At 40.9% G+C, this 17,291-nt stretch overlaps 1 protein-coding gene across 2 annotated transcripts in view; it reads left to right on the forward strand.

The window, feature by feature from the left end:
• The first annotated feature begins 566 nt into the window (after window positions 1–566).
• spire2 (spire-type actin nucleation factor 2) overlaps window positions 567–17,291 on the forward strand; it is a 30,939-nt gene continuing 14,214 nt past the window's right edge. The window contains exons 1-7 of one of the 2 annotated variants that reach the window (XR_005076472.1): window positions 567–1,061; window positions 10,030–10,073; window positions 10,562–10,942; window positions 12,274–12,354; window positions 12,453–12,617; window positions 14,486–14,572; window positions 15,463–15,580. Coding sequence is in view for 1 of the 2 variants with exons in the window: in XM_037107271.1 (XP_036963166.1) it covers window positions 764–1,061; window positions 10,030–10,073; window positions 10,562–10,942; window positions 12,274–12,354; window positions 12,453–12,617; window positions 14,486–14,572; window positions 15,463–15,580 (1,174 nt within the window). In the remaining variant the exon portion in view is untranslated. The remainder of the gene's footprint in view (window positions 1,062–10,029; window positions 10,074–10,561; window positions 10,943–12,273; window positions 12,355–12,452; window positions 12,618–14,485; window positions 14,573–15,462; window positions 15,581–17,291) is intronic. The other variant, XM_037107271.1, reaches the window with a different exon arrangement.

Below are 17,291 nucleotides of genomic sequence, written 5' to 3' on the forward strand. Positions count from 1 at the left end.
GCCCGACAGGATCAGTCACAGCATTAGAAACAGACTCGCAGCTTCATTTTCAAAATAAAAGCACAAATCGCTAACTGCTCTATGTCGCACTGTGTAACGCATGATACTGAAAAAGAATATGAATAGTGTTACTATTTGGAAATATTAAACCCACATTTGTACATGTGTCTGAAATGCATGACACAGATACTACAGAAATATACTGCATTTTTCAAATATTACAGCACGGACATGTAACAATAAGAGCGGGACTGATACAAATTACAGCAAAAACACAGATATGCAGACTATTCTATGATCAGCTCTATTTATAGTAAAGAGGCGAGATTACATTAGAAACTGTATAAGAAATTTGTATAAATACATTAGATAGGAAACCGGAGAGAAGCCTTTTTCACATTTAAGAAGCTGGAAGCAGGGATATTTGGACCACTTTAAAAAAAATAAATAAATAAATAACATGATGTCATAGTTTGCTACTAATCGATTAATCGCTGCAGCTCTAGTTTACTTTTCATTGCTCAATAAAGTTGCAAGGTGTTGATGGCAGTAGTTTTATTTTTTTTTTTTTTAAAGCTTGGACCGGAAGTGATACGTTCAGTGTGACTACACTGACGGTGTTGTGATAACGAGGTGCAGCTGCGCTAGTTGGGAGGTGGACGTTACGGAGAGGACAGGACACAGAGCCGAGCAGGAGCCAGCGGACAGCATCCATGGCCTCGGTGCCTGACGAGTGAAGGATGGGCTCCACGGTTTCAGAGCCATGGCCAGATCCACCAACAGAACCGCCGGGGAAGGGGACTCAAGGGTAACCGCCCCTACAGACCGCGCAGATGGACGGGACCTGGCCGAGCCCCGGGAACTGTCTCTGGAGGAGGTGCTGAAGTCCTACGAGCAGCCCATCAACGAGGAGCAGGCATGGGCGGTGTGTTACCAGTGCTGCAGCGCGTTGAGGGTGCCCCGCCCGACGGCTTGGAGAGTCTGCCTTGTGAAGGACCCGTCCTCCATCCTCCTGCACAGGGACGGGACTGTGTCACTACGGCCGGGGCCCCTAGGCAACGGTAGGATAACTGCCCGCTGATGCCCGGAACTTTTCCTTTGCCCTGAACAGTGCGCCTGTTTGAAATAATGTGACACAAACTCGAGTGTGAAAAGAGGAGATTTTAACAGTATGTCCATGATGTTCAGTTAAAGTAAGCGCTTACAATTTGACAACACATTGTGTTTTTAGTATTAGGAGCCACTTTTCAATTCGGCGCAAAGTTCTGTACAGGAATCAACACTCTGCTTTAATAATCTCGACTTTTCCACCTGGCCCGCCTCATTCCCGCTGTCCTCCCTCAGTCAACTACTCTGCGATCGTCGGCAACTAAACCATGTTCGCCTGCAGAAATGTACTAAACTGTATCCTGCTTGGCTGGCCTCATCAACGCGGACTTTAGGAATGTCGAACATTGTTTCACTAAATAAACTGAATCATGTTCTATCTGGCAGGAATCTTGAACTAAACACAATGCCGCAAGAAATTCTATGAATTCCATACGGAGTTTGGTACACCGGAACATCCGACTCACAGGCGATAGCCGGGCGCATCTGTTCTATCCCGTTTTCCCGTTTTCAGACAACTTATTGTTTATCGAATCGATCTTTGACTCGATTTTTCGATCATTTTGTCGAACCGTGAGCGACTCTGTATTTTTGTCGCACTCCCGATGCCAACGAGGATGACTTGTGATATGCCGGTAAATGATTAATAATTCACAGAGAACAGCTTCACCCTAGCCTCCCCTCTTAAAAAGACTGTTTTGGTGACCTCACAGGATGACTGGATTTCTGGTTTGTGGTTGTCCCGCCTCTACCTGCATAATATCCTACTGGGTGTCAAGTATTTGTGTCCTCATTGGGGGCTGGGCCCAATCAATCTGCTCCAGAAGTCTGACTTGCACTTGACAACTTCAGGCTAAAGTTGATTTTAAAAAGCTTTTATTTGGACTCTATTTTTTCCAAGTTAATGGTGATCTTGAGACCTTTGAAAGCCGATTTACAATAAATTCACTAAACCACATAGCACTTATTTATATAAAGTTTAAACCTCTTATTCCCAAAGTATGGAGCAATAACAATCAATATTTCCAGAAAACTGTATTAATTTATTGAAGTGCTGCGCTGAACTACTACTTTTATGCACCTTCACCCTAAAGCAACACACAACCAGAATATTCAAACACCCCTACTCTTACTTATGTCAAGAGGCTAGAAAAGTCCCATTAAATATGGACAGAAATGACAGAAAAAGCAGGGAAGTGAGTTATCAAATCTCAGCAAATGGAAAAAGATAGCTCAGCTCTTGTTGATGATGTCAGGAGTAGTCAGAACCGAATCAGCACACACTTTTGTGCTGTTGTTTTGCCCAGCAACAGCTGTGTGGCACTTGGCAAAGAATCTAACTGGCAAAACGGGAAAAGTTTACAGGTGATGCTTGATGCATGTTACTTGGCAACAGGATGGCATCTATCCTAAACCGTTGTTCAGCAATATTAAATATTCAGATTTAAACTTTAAAATAACTCCCAGGGACCCATTGTACAACCCAGAAGAGTCTGGTTGATTTTAATATTCCGTCATACTCTGTTTACATGGTGAGGTGGTAACAGTGATGAGATTCTGATAATGATTCCCTTTTATCTTCTGCTCAATCAGACTATAGTGACTTGGAAGTGTTTCTCATATTGAATCCCCCTCACGGACCACAGGGGGGCCCTGGAACTACTTAAGGTCCTGATGAACTAACTTTCCATTTTACAGTTCCTGTGATCATTAGTTCTCAGCACTCACTGAAGAGATAATTGTTTGTCGTTGTTGAGCCTGTGTGGATTTACACTCTGCTGATCCTTAGCTAAACACAATCCTTATATAAATGGTGGTGCAAATCCCTTAACCAGCATGAAGTGAGTCTATTATAGTGAGTCTGTTTACATTATTAATGCAGCTAGACAGCTAGAGAACCATTTGCATTCAAGTGGCAGAATTCATGCCAAAATATCATGGCAGTTTTAGACAACTCAGCTTTGGAGGTCACAGTCAATATTGCAGAGTAATTTGGAATCCAAGCATCACTATTAATGACTATTTTGACTGTCCACTTTAATTGACATCTTGTTGTGTACGTAATAACTAGGGGATGAAATTGCCCACACAAAAAGGCCTGTCCAAGAATGTGCTCAGTCTAGACAAAGAGACACACTCAAATGAGCCCTATCTGAAATCAACATAGTCAGTAAAGGGACTTCCCCACTTTACAAATTTGGAATAAGTTTAAGTGGTATGGTGGCTGTGAGGGTCAAAACACATAACATTACCGAAAACGCCACATCATTTCCAAAGAAATCATATTGTAATTTAAGAAGACACAATAGCGTTTTATAAAGCATAAAACAACAATTTGAAAATCACATTTCAGAAAACACTTGTTTATAGTTTTCGGAAAACTACAAATGAAATGTTGTGTTCAATGACTCACTTCCTAAAACAAGAAGGGGGAAGTGTATTTCATAATAAAAGCTGCTGGACTTAATAAGGTACTTATCATACAGTATATAAGCATTTTAAGATAAATGAATAAATAAATATAAATAAAGCACATAAGATCAGACATTTTACTGGCTGTAATATTACATTCTGTGGTTTTATTTCATTGGTAGAGATTTTTACTGTGTTAACTGAAGGTTTTCTATCTGTGTAAAATTACACTGAACCTGTTTTTCACTGGGTTCTGGAAATTTTCAAATTACAAGTTGAAATGTTTTTTTTACATATAAGTGATGTCATCCTGTTCTGTGTGTTTGGACAAAATATTTATCTTACTTCCTTAATTCACTACAGATATACTATTTTACGATTAAACTCAAGATTAAACTCTCCTTTTTCAAATTTCAAAAACCAAAACAATTATTTAAAAGCAGCTTAAAATCTCTATAGAGCTGAAAACTGCTGATTCAGGTAAAAAAAAAAAAAAGGTTTGTTTTTTTAACATTACTTCGTTTTTTTGAAAAAAGACAATATTCATACATTAAACAATAAATAACAGTAAGATGAAAAACACAGAAAAGTATATTCTTTCTTTCAAAGTTGGTGATATGAGAATGATTTAAGAACATGCTGGTAACAGTAAATAGGCCTGGGTCCTGCATGAACATTTTGGATTTTACATGAAGTTTGAGTATGTTTATAGAGAAACCAAATGTTTTTAAATACTGATTTCTATCAAACTGCTAACTTTGAAAAATGCAACGTAAAATAACTTAAATTTGATGTTACATCAAAGAATAATTAAAAAAGAGGGTTGGAACTTGATGTTGTATTTGCAGCTTTGCCCTGATGTAAGTCAGGATATCTAAAATGGCACAGTACCTTCAGCCTACAGCATAGATTAATGACTAAGTGGGTCTAATCAAAATCATATTGTCCCTCGTAAAAACCAGTAATGTCCCACAGTTTGAGACTGTGTTGCTATCGAATGAGATCCTGAAAGCTCCTGACTTCATCTGTTAAACTTTGGATAGCTTCCTCATGCATCAATTAGCCTGCATCCTAATCTGAAAACAATAAACGGACAGAGTCAAGGAGATTTAGAAGTAATTAATAAGTAGTTATTAATACTAAGAAATGTGATTTTCAAACTGCTGTTGTGTTTTATTCAAATTTAGACTGAGCACATTTGAAATGAAGCACCTTTTCGGTTTCTGCATAACGGATAAAGGTCCCTGAACCACACTGCTGGACAAGACTGAAAGGTGGGGCTTAGTGATTTACTGAGTGCACCTCAGGCCAACAGGAAGTCAAAGTCCAGATACATATCACTCCTGTCAGATAAAAAGCTTGCATCACCCAAATGTCAACTGCTTTTATCAAGATGAGAGAGAAAGGCTAGTTTTTATCTGACTGACTGGACATTGTTAAGGCAGGCTGTTCACATGACGTGTCACTCTAGATCTGAAATGCTTTCCTGATTTATTTTTATTATTTATTTATTTATTGAATTACCTCCCCAAAAATCATAGAGATTATTACTATATGGATTACCTTTCCCCTTGATTATGACTCTCCTGCAGTAAATGCACTCATAATGATAATATAAAGTATGCAAAGGTCAACTTTGACTTGACATGCAGCTGAAGGTGCTCCACTCTGCCTTAGATGACATTAGTCACACGTCACCATGTGTCCAGAACCACCACACTCCCTTTTGTGTGAAAACAAACACAGTGAAAGTGCTGCCACAAGATTTCAAACTGCTAGTAATGACATGTCTAAAAGCCGCTGTGTTGCCATTTTCATGTCAAACAATAAAAAATCACAAAGGTTATTATTTCCTTCCCCAAAGAATGAAGGGCAGTTAAAGAAGAGATCTGTGGCTTCAGGTCATCTATAGAGAGGATGACATCTGTGTCAAAATCTTCATTACAGGTTAGGTAATGATGTTACTGAGTGACTGACATTATGTCCACATTGTGTCTGTAGCTCAAAGTCAATAAAAAAAGTGCTTTTGTAAAGTTGTAACTACATTTTTACTGTGAAAAAAGAAGCCCAACTTAAAAAAATCTGATTTTAGAATAGAGTTTGATTTACTGGGCTGTCCACTTGACAGACCACCAGGAGCAGAGGGTGTTTTAACGTTAATAATATACATAAGCTGAGCTGCCCTGCCTTCTAATAATGACCGTTGTAAACAGTATAAAGTAACGTTGGAAGTGGAGCTTTACCGACCTGACATTTAATAAGGTAGCTGTCTGTGTCAGGTTCGTGTTACGCTTCGTAATAGGTTTAGTTGTTGGACCCAAAAGCGGACACTGAGATGGGGGGGGAAGTATGAAGGTATTTACTGAAAGGCTGGAGGTTTGTGGTGGAGGAGGGTGAGATTCAGGTAGATGGCTCGGTTGATGTAGAGGGGGAGACTCACAATGGGGGAAAACACAAAGGCTCCAATGTTTTAGGAGGCTGGTGGCAGTAGTGCTGGAGGCTGGGTCGTGGTGTGGCATGGAGCTGGATCCAGAGGAGGTTTGCTCACTGGAAGGTTGAAGAAAGGCAAAATTAGTGGATTGGCAAAAACACTGGAAACAAGAGAAGCTCCACAAAAAAGTTTTACCACTCTTTTTGTCTTTTAACTAGCTTGGCTCTTCTTAGCCCAGTTTTATTTCACTTTGTGGTTTTCTTTGGTTTTGCTGTGTCAGAGCTTATTACCATGGCAACAGGTGACAAAGCCCTGCTTGGGTGGGTATGTGTCTTAGTGTGTGTACAAGTACCTGTCCAGCATCTCTGATGCATTCAAATCCAAAACGATGTGGTAAACTTCGTATTGATGTGTCAGTTTGTTACCCTGATAGTGCTACAACAAATCCACATTGAAATAAGTGGAAAAGAATCAGCATTCCTTTATTGTCCCGCAAACAGGGGCATTTTTTTGCCACAGCAGCCAAAGGACAGTAATATTACCAAAACAATCAACTCTGAGCGATTCTGGATTTACTCACGCTCATCAAACCACAAACAGTGTTTCTCCTAGGATGGAGTTGTAGCAGCAGAGGTGTGATGCCCTAAAACGTAGTTTTTGTGTGACAAGTGTGCTGTCAAGTACATATTTAGGTGTGACGAGCCAGTCTAAAACTCCTTCTTTTTCCTGGCGAGTGCTTGCTAACCGCCGAGTGTTGGGAGAGTAGCTGAGTGTTTGTCACTCTACTGCTGCATCCCTAGCCTTAATGCTGCTGGGTTATTTGGATCTGTAGCTATTATATGGATCCACAGTAGAGTGTGTTGACTTTACTGAAAGGAATGTAGTAATCAACTTGGTATATTGGTATAATTGGATTGATAATAGTTGTCAAGTCATCAGCACCACGATGATGATGATGATGATGATGATGATGATGATATCTAGTAGGAGTAGTAGTAGTGGTAGTAGTAATGATGATGATGATGATGATAATGATGAGAAGAAGAAGAAGAAAACAGTTTAAATGTAAGGGAGAGTGGTTGTTAGGAAGATCCCGCGCCGACACATAATTCCTCTGTCCATGAAGCTAACTGAGTGTGTTTCCCAACATCCAAGCTTGAAGGCTCTTGAACGTGTTTTCATTCCAGATTCCTCTCCTCTTTTGTGTTTACTGACCCATAACCATGGGAAACTGGCAGAGGTATCAAAGTTACATTATGTGACCGCAGCCATTATTATTCAAACCTGTCTGACAGGTTTGCAGCAGCTCATGTTGTCTCACTCCTGTGGGGAGGTCATTGTTATAGAGTTTCTTTGCTCTGCTGTTGCTGTGTCTGTTGCTGCCTTTTGTTGCAGCTTGAAGCAGCGCCTGTGTTCACACGGGGAACAGTGATACTCTGTTGTCTGAGGTTCACGTCCTGCTCTCAGCACTTTGTAGTTGACAGAGGAGGATGCTGTGGCAGGTTGACGTGGTGATGGGGGCACATCCACACCTACACTCCCCCCTTTCTCATCTTATTTCTGCTGATCTTTCTCATCTCTCTCTCTCGCTCTCTCCCTCTCTTTCTCTCTCTCTTGCTTTATCTCGCACTCCTTTCATCTCTGTCTCATCCCTGATGGTGCCAAGGGTTCTCTCTCACTGTTTCTGTCTCCTGCTCCCCCTGTCCGTCCATTCTCCTGTTTCTCTGCAGTGCGAGCTGCTGATCAAGGAGTTTCCGACCTCTCGGGTGTCATTACTGACATCTGAGCTGGGAGAGGAGCCTTTTTACTCTCTCTCTCTCTCTCTCTCTCTCTCTCTTTCTCTCTCTCTCTCCATATCCAAACCTTGAACACTCAGTTAAATTAGGATAATATCCTCTGACTAGTAAAGATAAACTATAAAGAGATTATAGCTATATATCGGTTATGGTAAGGAACGGGTGGACCTAAAAGTGACAGCAAACAGGTAGTGACTTAAAGGTGAATTTATAGTATTCACTAGTAGGATGAGACTGTGAGCTCTAGCGCAGGCAGGTGGCTCCCAGGGTGGAGCAGGTGGAGACTCATGATTTTTGGCTCTGGCAGTAGAGGTTGTAAGGGGTGGCAGAGATGCGGGTGGCTGGGTGGCGAGTGGTTGAGGAGCTGGTCCACAGGTATGGTCTGGTCACACTGGAAGAGGAGGAAGTCAGGGTTAAAGCACTGGTGAGTGAACACAAGAAAGCTTTCTAAATACGTAAACACTAAAGATACTAAGAGCGATCAGGAACCACAGGAGCTCGCCACAGTAGTCTGGCACAGTGCAGAGGGAAGATCTGGGAATAAGAGCAGATGCTTATAGTCACAAACTCCAGCCATTACAGCTATAGGGCATCTTTTTATTGTACTGTAATACATAATCGTTTCCTTCATGATTCTAAGCATTTCATATTTAAGTTTGGTAACTTTTTTCATTCTCTGTATTGTGTATCAGTACTTTCACTGTCAGGGACAGCTGTTCAGTAGAGGGCGATGGGGCGCCACCCTCCTTGAGCCTCATAAAAATGATTTTATTCATCACCATTGTCATGTTTTTATTCAGGATTTGTTAAACTATACAAAGGTTCAAGATAGTGTGTCCCTGTTAAAGTAGTCAAATTACTTTGCATGATTACTTTGATTACAAATTACTGATTGACCACTCACTGGTCATTGCCAATCATCACGCAACCTGGTGCAGTTTTGTCTAAAATGTAAGGGTTATCCAACAGTCTATGTTTGGCAGGTCAGACTTTTTAAAAAATCGTAATTGGCCAAGGAAATTGCAGTCAGCACTTCCCACATTCATTGTACATATAATGATGACTTATCTCTGTATATGCACACACATCAGCTACAAGAAGCAGCTAAAAGAAACCAACAGGTGAAGTAAATCATTTTGATGCAGTGTGCTGCTTAGAAACCTTGTGTCCTGGTATTCAGGTGGAAGTTCTTTGAAGTGTACCACCATCGAGACACCACTGCAGACCAAGAACAAGCCCTCCTGCTGTGGAATTACCTGATAGCAGTGGCCCCTGCAGCCGGACCATGCACCCTGACACCTCAAGAATGGCCTGAGGAACATGACAAGAAAACTCTAGACCTACTTTCCAAATTTGTCAGCTCCCAATTCAATCGAACATCCATGTGATGCACTGTAACAAGTCAGATCTATGGAGGCCCCACAACTAGAGGTCGACAGGTTAATCAATTTGGCTGATTAATCGGCATCAATATGACCTTTAACAAACTATTGTTATTGGCTGAACTTGATAGTTGCAGATGACTGCGCAGCCTCCACTGACCACGCCTGGGAGTATGTTACCATTTTGCATGGAGGACACACTAAGACAATCATCATTTGAGGGCTACTTCTAATATATATATATCCTCTTAATCTCCCCCTCCCTCTTTATCTAAAGTAAACAAATTGACTCAAATCCACCATCATTGAACTTAAAAATGTTAGTGTGGCTGCTCCATCAGTAGCTTTAATGTTTTGGCTACTGTTGGTTGAGAGTTGGAGCCTCCATATATCTGACTGGTTTTGGCATATCCCATGGATGTTCCATCAGACTGAGGTACAAGGCAGATTGTATTGCTGGTGTAGTCAATGCCATCAAGTAATGCTATACTACTAAGGGGTGCACTGGTCCTCTGCATTGATGAGGTGGGTAATTTTAGTCAAAGAACATCCTAATGAATGCCAGGGTCCAAGGTTTCACAGCAGAACATTGCACTGTAAAGAGGGGGTCCATGTTATTGACTTCATCTAACCGTGATTTTAATGTTGTGGCAGATCAGTGTATGTGCTCTGGCAGCTTGTTATTGAAATGAAATTGCAATGGTATCAAACAAAAAATTCAGTTGCAGTGATACTTTTAGAAGTTTATGACTTGTGTGTAAGAATTGGCACATTTGAAAATGGACAAAAGTGAATTAACCCAAAAATTGGAGCAGGAAAACTGCCCCAAATCATATGTTTTAGTGGGCCTGTGTGTGTCAGGTCCTAAATGGCTGTTTCCTTGTTTCCTTTGTCTCTTTAGATGACACTGATGAGCCTCCTACCTCACCTACCACAGAGCGCCAGGTGAGACTCACTTCACTTCAGTGTTTACCATAGATATTAGCTTTTTACGGTGACATTAATGAAGCATTATGAAGTTAACTCATGTTTCAATATGGACCAGTGTGTTGAAATAAAATCTTCTCCTTGACCTTTCTAAAGACATTTCAGCCATCACCTTCTTCTTGGAATGTTGTAAATTTCATGTTATGGTTACTTAGAAGCTTTTGCCTTGACTACATTTCTCTCATGTAATGCTTACAGTTATGGTAAGAGGTGACAGCTTAGAAAGCAAACTGCTGCCAACTACTGCTAACACTGTCGAAACTGCTGTATATGTGTCTGAAATGCCCACAACACATTAATGTCCTCAACACCAATCTTATGTGAATTGCTAACTTTACCAAACAGATGTACCATAGAAAGTGGAACTTTATGTAAAACTTGGTATGAGAATTGTTCTCGGTAAAAAAACAAGCTATTAGCTGTTGCCTCTTCATCTGACTCTCCAGCTGGTCCAGTCGCTGGGTGTGGCCATCTACCGCGCTCTGGACTGGGGACTGGACGAGAGTGAGGAGCGGGAGCTTAGCCCGCAGCTGGAGCGCCTCATCGAACGCATGGCTGGGGGGGAACAGGGTGGCGAGAACAACAGCACCGCTGGGAATGGCACCACAGACGAGGGGTACAGTGGCCAGGAGGAGGAGGAGGAGGAAGAGGAGCAGGAGGGCGTTATCAAGCCGGTGTGTACCTTCCGCCAGGTGATGGCTCTGTGTGCGTCACGGCTGGCCAACCCAAGCTTGGCTCCAGAGCACTACCAGGCAGTCTGCAGGGCTCTGTTTGTTGAGACTCTTGAGCTGCAGACCTTCCTCATCAAGATCAGAGATGCTAAGCAGGTATGTAAGGTTGTTACGTTAGTATTTAGGTTAATGTTTAAATGGACACCTGTTTACTTTTATTGCAGTTTAGTTGAGAACATAATAAATACAGGGAAATCGATGCATGACCTGCTTTCCATTTGCTTCAGCTGAAGTGAATGAATCCACTTTCACTGCCTCCAGTTGCCTGCACCACACTGTGTGCGCGCTCACTGAATAACACCCTGCAACATTAAAATTCCTGTTTCTATGCCACAGAACAGAGACTGATGAATGACTGAAGAAACCGCCTCCACAGTTTGCTCCCAGTGCTCACCCTCAAAACATGACTTCTGTAGTGTCACTGTGATGGTTTATCCTTATTGAACTGTCATGCAGTTTTTATACTTTAACTATTTCAATAGATTAGATTTATAAGTAGAACTAGGTACCAAATGCAAAGATCCCACCATTTTACTCCAATGAGAACAGAATGGCATAGGGATGACGTATGTTTGTATATAAACCAGGAAGTTAGCATCTCCCTGTTTCTCACAAGGGAATTGAGTTGAATTTTGGTCTACTGCCCAAAGTAAGCTTTGTAGCAAGCACAAGCTCATGATACTTACATGTAATGTTCAGCAAAATAATTTTCACAGATGAACGCCACTTTTGTGATTTTCGTAAATTAAATCTCGAGGTAAAAAGCTACCGTTTGTATGGTTATTAACAAACTATGTTGTGGTTGCATGACTTTTATTGTTTTATGTATCGTCGTGGTCAAAACTCCACAGGGTACCTTCTGTTGCTGAAATTAATTCAAATGAAATCTCACAGCTCCTAAACAAACTACTAGGTCAGTTCATTTGGAAATGAAAATGAACTGTAAATTGGACTCTTTCCTGGGCCAAACATCCCTGCACTGCCTGACTCAGTTGTGTTTATAATGCTAAAGTTTAAATTCACTTTTGGTTTTAGCTTTTTAATTAAGTGGCAGCTAAACAATCAAAAATATATATTTTGAGGAAAATTGAAAAGATCTAGACACGAACAGTAATACCACTTGGAGGCAGTATGGGGGAATAGTTGACCATTGCCACTTTAAAACAAAAGCACAGATTAGCTAAACTGACTTTGAAGAGAAACAAAAGCAAAGAGTAAAATTAATGAAACAGTAAACATCCATACCAGTTCACGGACCAACTTCCTGCTTGAAATTTAACCTACTGTCCCCTCCACCAATTAGATTGAGGGACACAGGTCAAAAATGCAATAATAATTCATAATTCACACTTTTAAAGCTTGCAATCATTTAGAAAAACACACAAAAAAGCTTACTTTGTTTTTTTTTTTTCCTATTTTTTGTACAGATGCTGAAGAAGATCACAACAGAGGAAGCTCTGGAGGACAGGTCTACAGCTGAGCTTGATGCACTGAAACACAGAGACTGGGTGAGATAACAGGGAGGACAATACAGCAGTGTGTTTGACTGAAGAAGGCAGTGTTGTCGTGTTGACGCATGCAGATGTGTGTCTTGTTTCCATCCCAGGCACGTCTGTGGGTGCAACTGATGAAGGAGCTCAGGCAGGGAGTGAAGCTAAAGAAGGTGCAGGAGCAGCCGTTCAACCCGCTGCCCACAGAATTCAGCCTCACACCCTTTGAGATGCTGATGCAGGACATACGAGCTCGCAAGTTCCAACTACGCAAAGTCATGGTGAGAGACTAGACTTAGTTTGAAAAATCTAAATCAAGCAAAGCATGACATTTAAAATGGTGATGAAAATATGTAAGCAGCGGAGGGATCAATATCAATGCAATGAAAGGAGTTGCATTGCACATTGATTAGTAAGCAATGAGAGCAATTTAAAATTCAGACAACAGAGATGCAGGAAGTATGCACACTGTGAATCACTGCAGAGTCAGTTGACTTGTAAATGCTGAAAGCAGTTGAAGTCTCAGTTGAAAAGTTAGCCCTTATATCTGATGAAATGTTTTTTGTGTTTACTGTAGAGATATCAAATGAAACCAGGAAATATCACAATGTCTTTTTTCTTCCTTGGTTGACTTAGTCTGACAGATGTATCAGTTGGCCAATATTGGCCTAATATAGATCAGTATCTATCAATATGTTGTCCAATATGAAATTTAAAAAAGAGAGAGAGAGAGAGAGAGAGAGAGAGAGAGAGAGAGAGAGAGAATAAAATGCAGATAAAGATGCTTGAGATGATTTACAGTTATTCAATTCCAAGCAAATTTACTGTGTCAGTGCTCTGATTTTATACATTATTAAAGTTTGCAGTAAAAATGTAAAAATAAAATACTTGCCCCATTAAATGTCTTTGTCACAAGTGTAACCACATTTTAGGGACCATTACAAAATATGGGTATTTATCAGCCAATATATCCATATTGGATTTTTTTTTCGTTCCTAATATCAGTATTGGCAAATGGTGTAACGTTTGGGCTTTAGTTAACTGCACCGTATACTAAGCAGTCTTTGTTACAGGAAGAAAATGGTATGTAGCAGGCATACATGTGGAAGTCACCTTGAGGCTTTCTCCACAGGCAAATGCATAATTCAGCCCCAGAACACAAATATTAATGAAGTCCTCTTGGCCTTCTGTTGTTCTGGCAGCAGTTGCACAGAAAATAATCCCCCAACTGTGCAGCTCCCCTCAGCTCCATGGAGCGTTTCGGGTCTTTGTTTTGGTTTTACAGCCTGAAACTTAACTGTTTCAGTCGCATAGCTCTCATCAAACCTATGTACATCCACAGCAGTGAAAGACTTGAACTGAGCTAGAGCAACAGTAAATATGGGTCTTAAGTTTTCCAGGTGAACCCTAATGCGACTCTATGTGTATGCTTATGTCGCTGCTGAGTGTTGCTATGTCAATTTTATGCCTCATGTTGACTGTCCGTCCTATTCTTGTGAACATTATATCTCAAATGCGCCATGAGGAATTTCTTCAAATATGATACACATGTTCACTTCACTAAAGCATGAAGTCAACTACTGGTCAAAAGTCACGGTCATTTTGAGGCCCTATTCTCATGAACATGATATCTCTATCTTGAGTGAATTTCTTCAGATTTGTTAAAACTATGATTCAAGGATTAACTGATAAGAATTTTGAGGTCAAGGTCACTGTGGCCTAACAAAACACATTTTTTGGCCATAACTCAAGAATACCCAAAGTAATTCTGCTAAAATTTCACATACAAATGTCTAATAGAATACAATGATGATGTCATGACATTTGATATCCAAAAGGTCAGAGTTTAACGCATTGTGACATCATACAATTCTACAAAAATGTTATTATTCAACCCCACAGCTCAGTAACAGCAAATTGCCCTGTGCAGGAGGCATACAACTGTGATTCTTCAATTCAAGTTTCGAATTGTTGTCCCTAATCGACCAAAATGTAATGAATTAGTGCAGCTTTACAGATGATCTGACCATTTTGAATTCATGATTTACGTGTTTCTCTAAAACATATAAAGAGGCAAAAAATGGCTGCATATGACTGTATGATACGCAGACCCAGTGCTATGACGTGTGATGTTTCTTGTCTTACCCAGGTGGGTGGGGACATTCCTACCAGAGTGAAGAGAAATGCTCATGAGCTGATACTGGATTTCATCAGATCAAGACCTCCACTTAAACCAGTGAGTGTGTTTAGCCTTGTCGAAGTGTGAAGATAGGTACATGCAAGGGTGCTGTTGTTCTTGCCATTTACAGTATACCCTGCAAACTAATGAGTACACAATCACAAGAGAATGTTGTAGGTGTGCACAACCAGGCTTATAAACAAATGCCCCAGTCACACTGCCCTTTCAGGAAGGGAATCATGCACCGCTACTCCGCCTCTGTGTGGATGTTACAGAGCGGAGAGGGGGAACAGTTCTGTTGCGGCTCTGATCTGCCTCCGGAGGAAGTATCAGAGCCACAGCTGAGAAGAGATGGCATCTGTGTGAATGGATAAGCTGGCTGCATGGAACAGGGGTGTATCGGTCTGATGGTGTTCGCAGTCTGACAACTAAACAGATCCTTCAGTAATCAACCAAACAACAGTAATGTGGTAATGGTAGTGTCTTTGGCAACATAAAAGAGGGAAGTAATGCATACATGGAAAAGTGTCTGTCATCCTGTCTGTCATACCAACTGTTTGTCACATTTCCGCCCGAAAGACATGACTGTCCCAGCAGCACATCCAGGCGTAGAACAGAGAACAAAAAACTCTAACTTACCATGTCTCAACGGCTGTTAAACCCAGTCAAGAAACACTGGAGATTTTTTGGAATGGGAGGTATGATATTTACTTGATGATAAGGCTGAGCAGTATATCGTTATCATTATATGTGTGTGTGTGTGTGTGTGTGTGTGTGTGTGTGTGTGTGTGTGTGTGTGTGTGTGTGTGCATATATATTATTTGTTTATATATACAAAATCACAGTATTATTTTAAGGTCATACAAACTCTAATGTAAGTACATATTTTCTTGCATCTCTCACACTTATTTTCAGAAGTATGGATGTGCTCTATTTGTTTTAATTAGGTTTCAGAGCGCAGCCTCCCCCCTCCTCCCCCACAGCAGCCGTGCCTCCATGACCAGGTTCTGGCTGAGATCAAGCAGGAGAGGAAGCTCAGGCCTGTGGTCCTGCCCAGCTCTAGACGTAAGGGGACAATCATTTACTGTTGGTTTTTTACGCCACCATCACTAATGTAAAACTTCGATGGCTTTCACCAGCAGGTCAAACTTCAGTAGTCAATGTACAGTGTCTGGGGGAACACATTGTGATGTAAATGAAAAGATGAGGTCTGGCAGCTGCTGTTGACCTCATACATTATGTCTGTTTGTCTCTAAACTGCCTATTTAAAGTCTTTGTGTGACTCTCAGTGTGACTCATGTTGTGCTCTTGCTGAAAGTGAATGTTGTACTGAAGGTGAATGGGCCACCCACACTGCTAAATAATGAGTTCAGCACTGATGCTGTCGTTTGTACACTCTGTACTGAAGCCTGTGAGGGTCATATGCAGTTCTTTACTGCATCCAAGTTTATGAGCTGTAGCATTTTTCAGATGAGAGCCACAGCACATATGGAGGTGGCAAATGCATAAATATTGACCACATTCAGTGTGAGTGCTGTCAGTGAATAAGGCTCAGCAGATGATACGTCCATGAGGACTTCACTGAATATTTAAAACTGTCAGTTCCCTAGCTACATTTTGCTTACTGTATATAAACACTTGTCTGAAGTTCTTTCCCCGTCAGTTTTTACTTACCTGTCAGTTACTGGTGTTATTTAAGATGGATTTATTGACGTGGAACAGTCATCATATTCAGGTTTTTAGGTTTTCTGCCGGGTGGGCTCCAGTTCCAGAGCTCCGATCCGCTATTTTGATTGACTTTAGTCGACTCATAGCTCCTAGCTAGCTTTTCACAGTCTGGACAAACTCTGCAGTAAAGAGTAAAAGAATAGAGCTGCAGCAGTGCAACATAACACAGTTTTTATTTATTCTAGATGGCACTAGTTATCTCTCCCCTGCCCCTCACAGCAAGTCGACACCACTGCGGTCATCTTATTCACTCTGGTTTAATAGCTCAAGGCAGGCAGTAGTAGAGTGCCAACCCATGCACCACCCAACTTGCAGTACAGTACATCACCCATCAGAGGGAGTGTTTATTTGCGTGGTGCAGTGCATTCTGTTTTTTGTACGTTCTCTAACTTTTGAGCAAATGCTAACACCACAGCCCTTTTTTGGTTTTCTCTGGTTATGTGGCTACAATTTCAAAACTATTTGTGTCTTTCTGCTGCATAGATAGCCCAGTTTTATACAATGGCCATCTTTTAAGTGGTAAAAAACTTCTTGAAGTCTTCAGCTGGTGTGAGTGTGATGGATCTTCTGCCATTAATGTGATGTGTCACTCTTATATCTGCCCTTCCTTTTCTTTCCCACTTATCCTCTGTCAATATTGTAGAATTTACACTAATGTCCTTTTAAATAGAGGACATGTATATCAAGATATTGATTGTATATTTATATATACATATGTATATATTTACTGTTATCGAGAATTATCGAGACACTATTCATAAGCCATATCACCCCGCCCTAGGCTGAACCAAAACAGTCACTTTGTGGGCTGCAGCAGAAAGTTGAAAGATGCACAAAAAAGTGCAGCAGAGTGCTGTGGTGTGAGTCAGGGAATAAGTTTCTGTAACCTCTTCACTTGTTGCACAGTCGTTTGTCCCATTGTTAATATTAAGATATTGATTGGTGCATGAAAGGGTCTCTATGGAACATCTGTGTTGTGCTGGAAGCCAGCCGTTTATATTACAGTACTCCATTTCTAACTTAACATTAGCTGCCGCTGCTCTCTGTT

This window comes from Acanthopagrus latus, chromosome 8 (genome assembly GCF_904848185.1).
Source record: "Acanthopagrus latus isolate v.2019 chromosome 8, fAcaLat1.1, whole genome shotgun sequence".
NCBI classification, from domain to species: Eukaryota; Metazoa; Chordata; class Actinopteri; order Spariformes; family Sparidae; genus Acanthopagrus; species Acanthopagrus latus.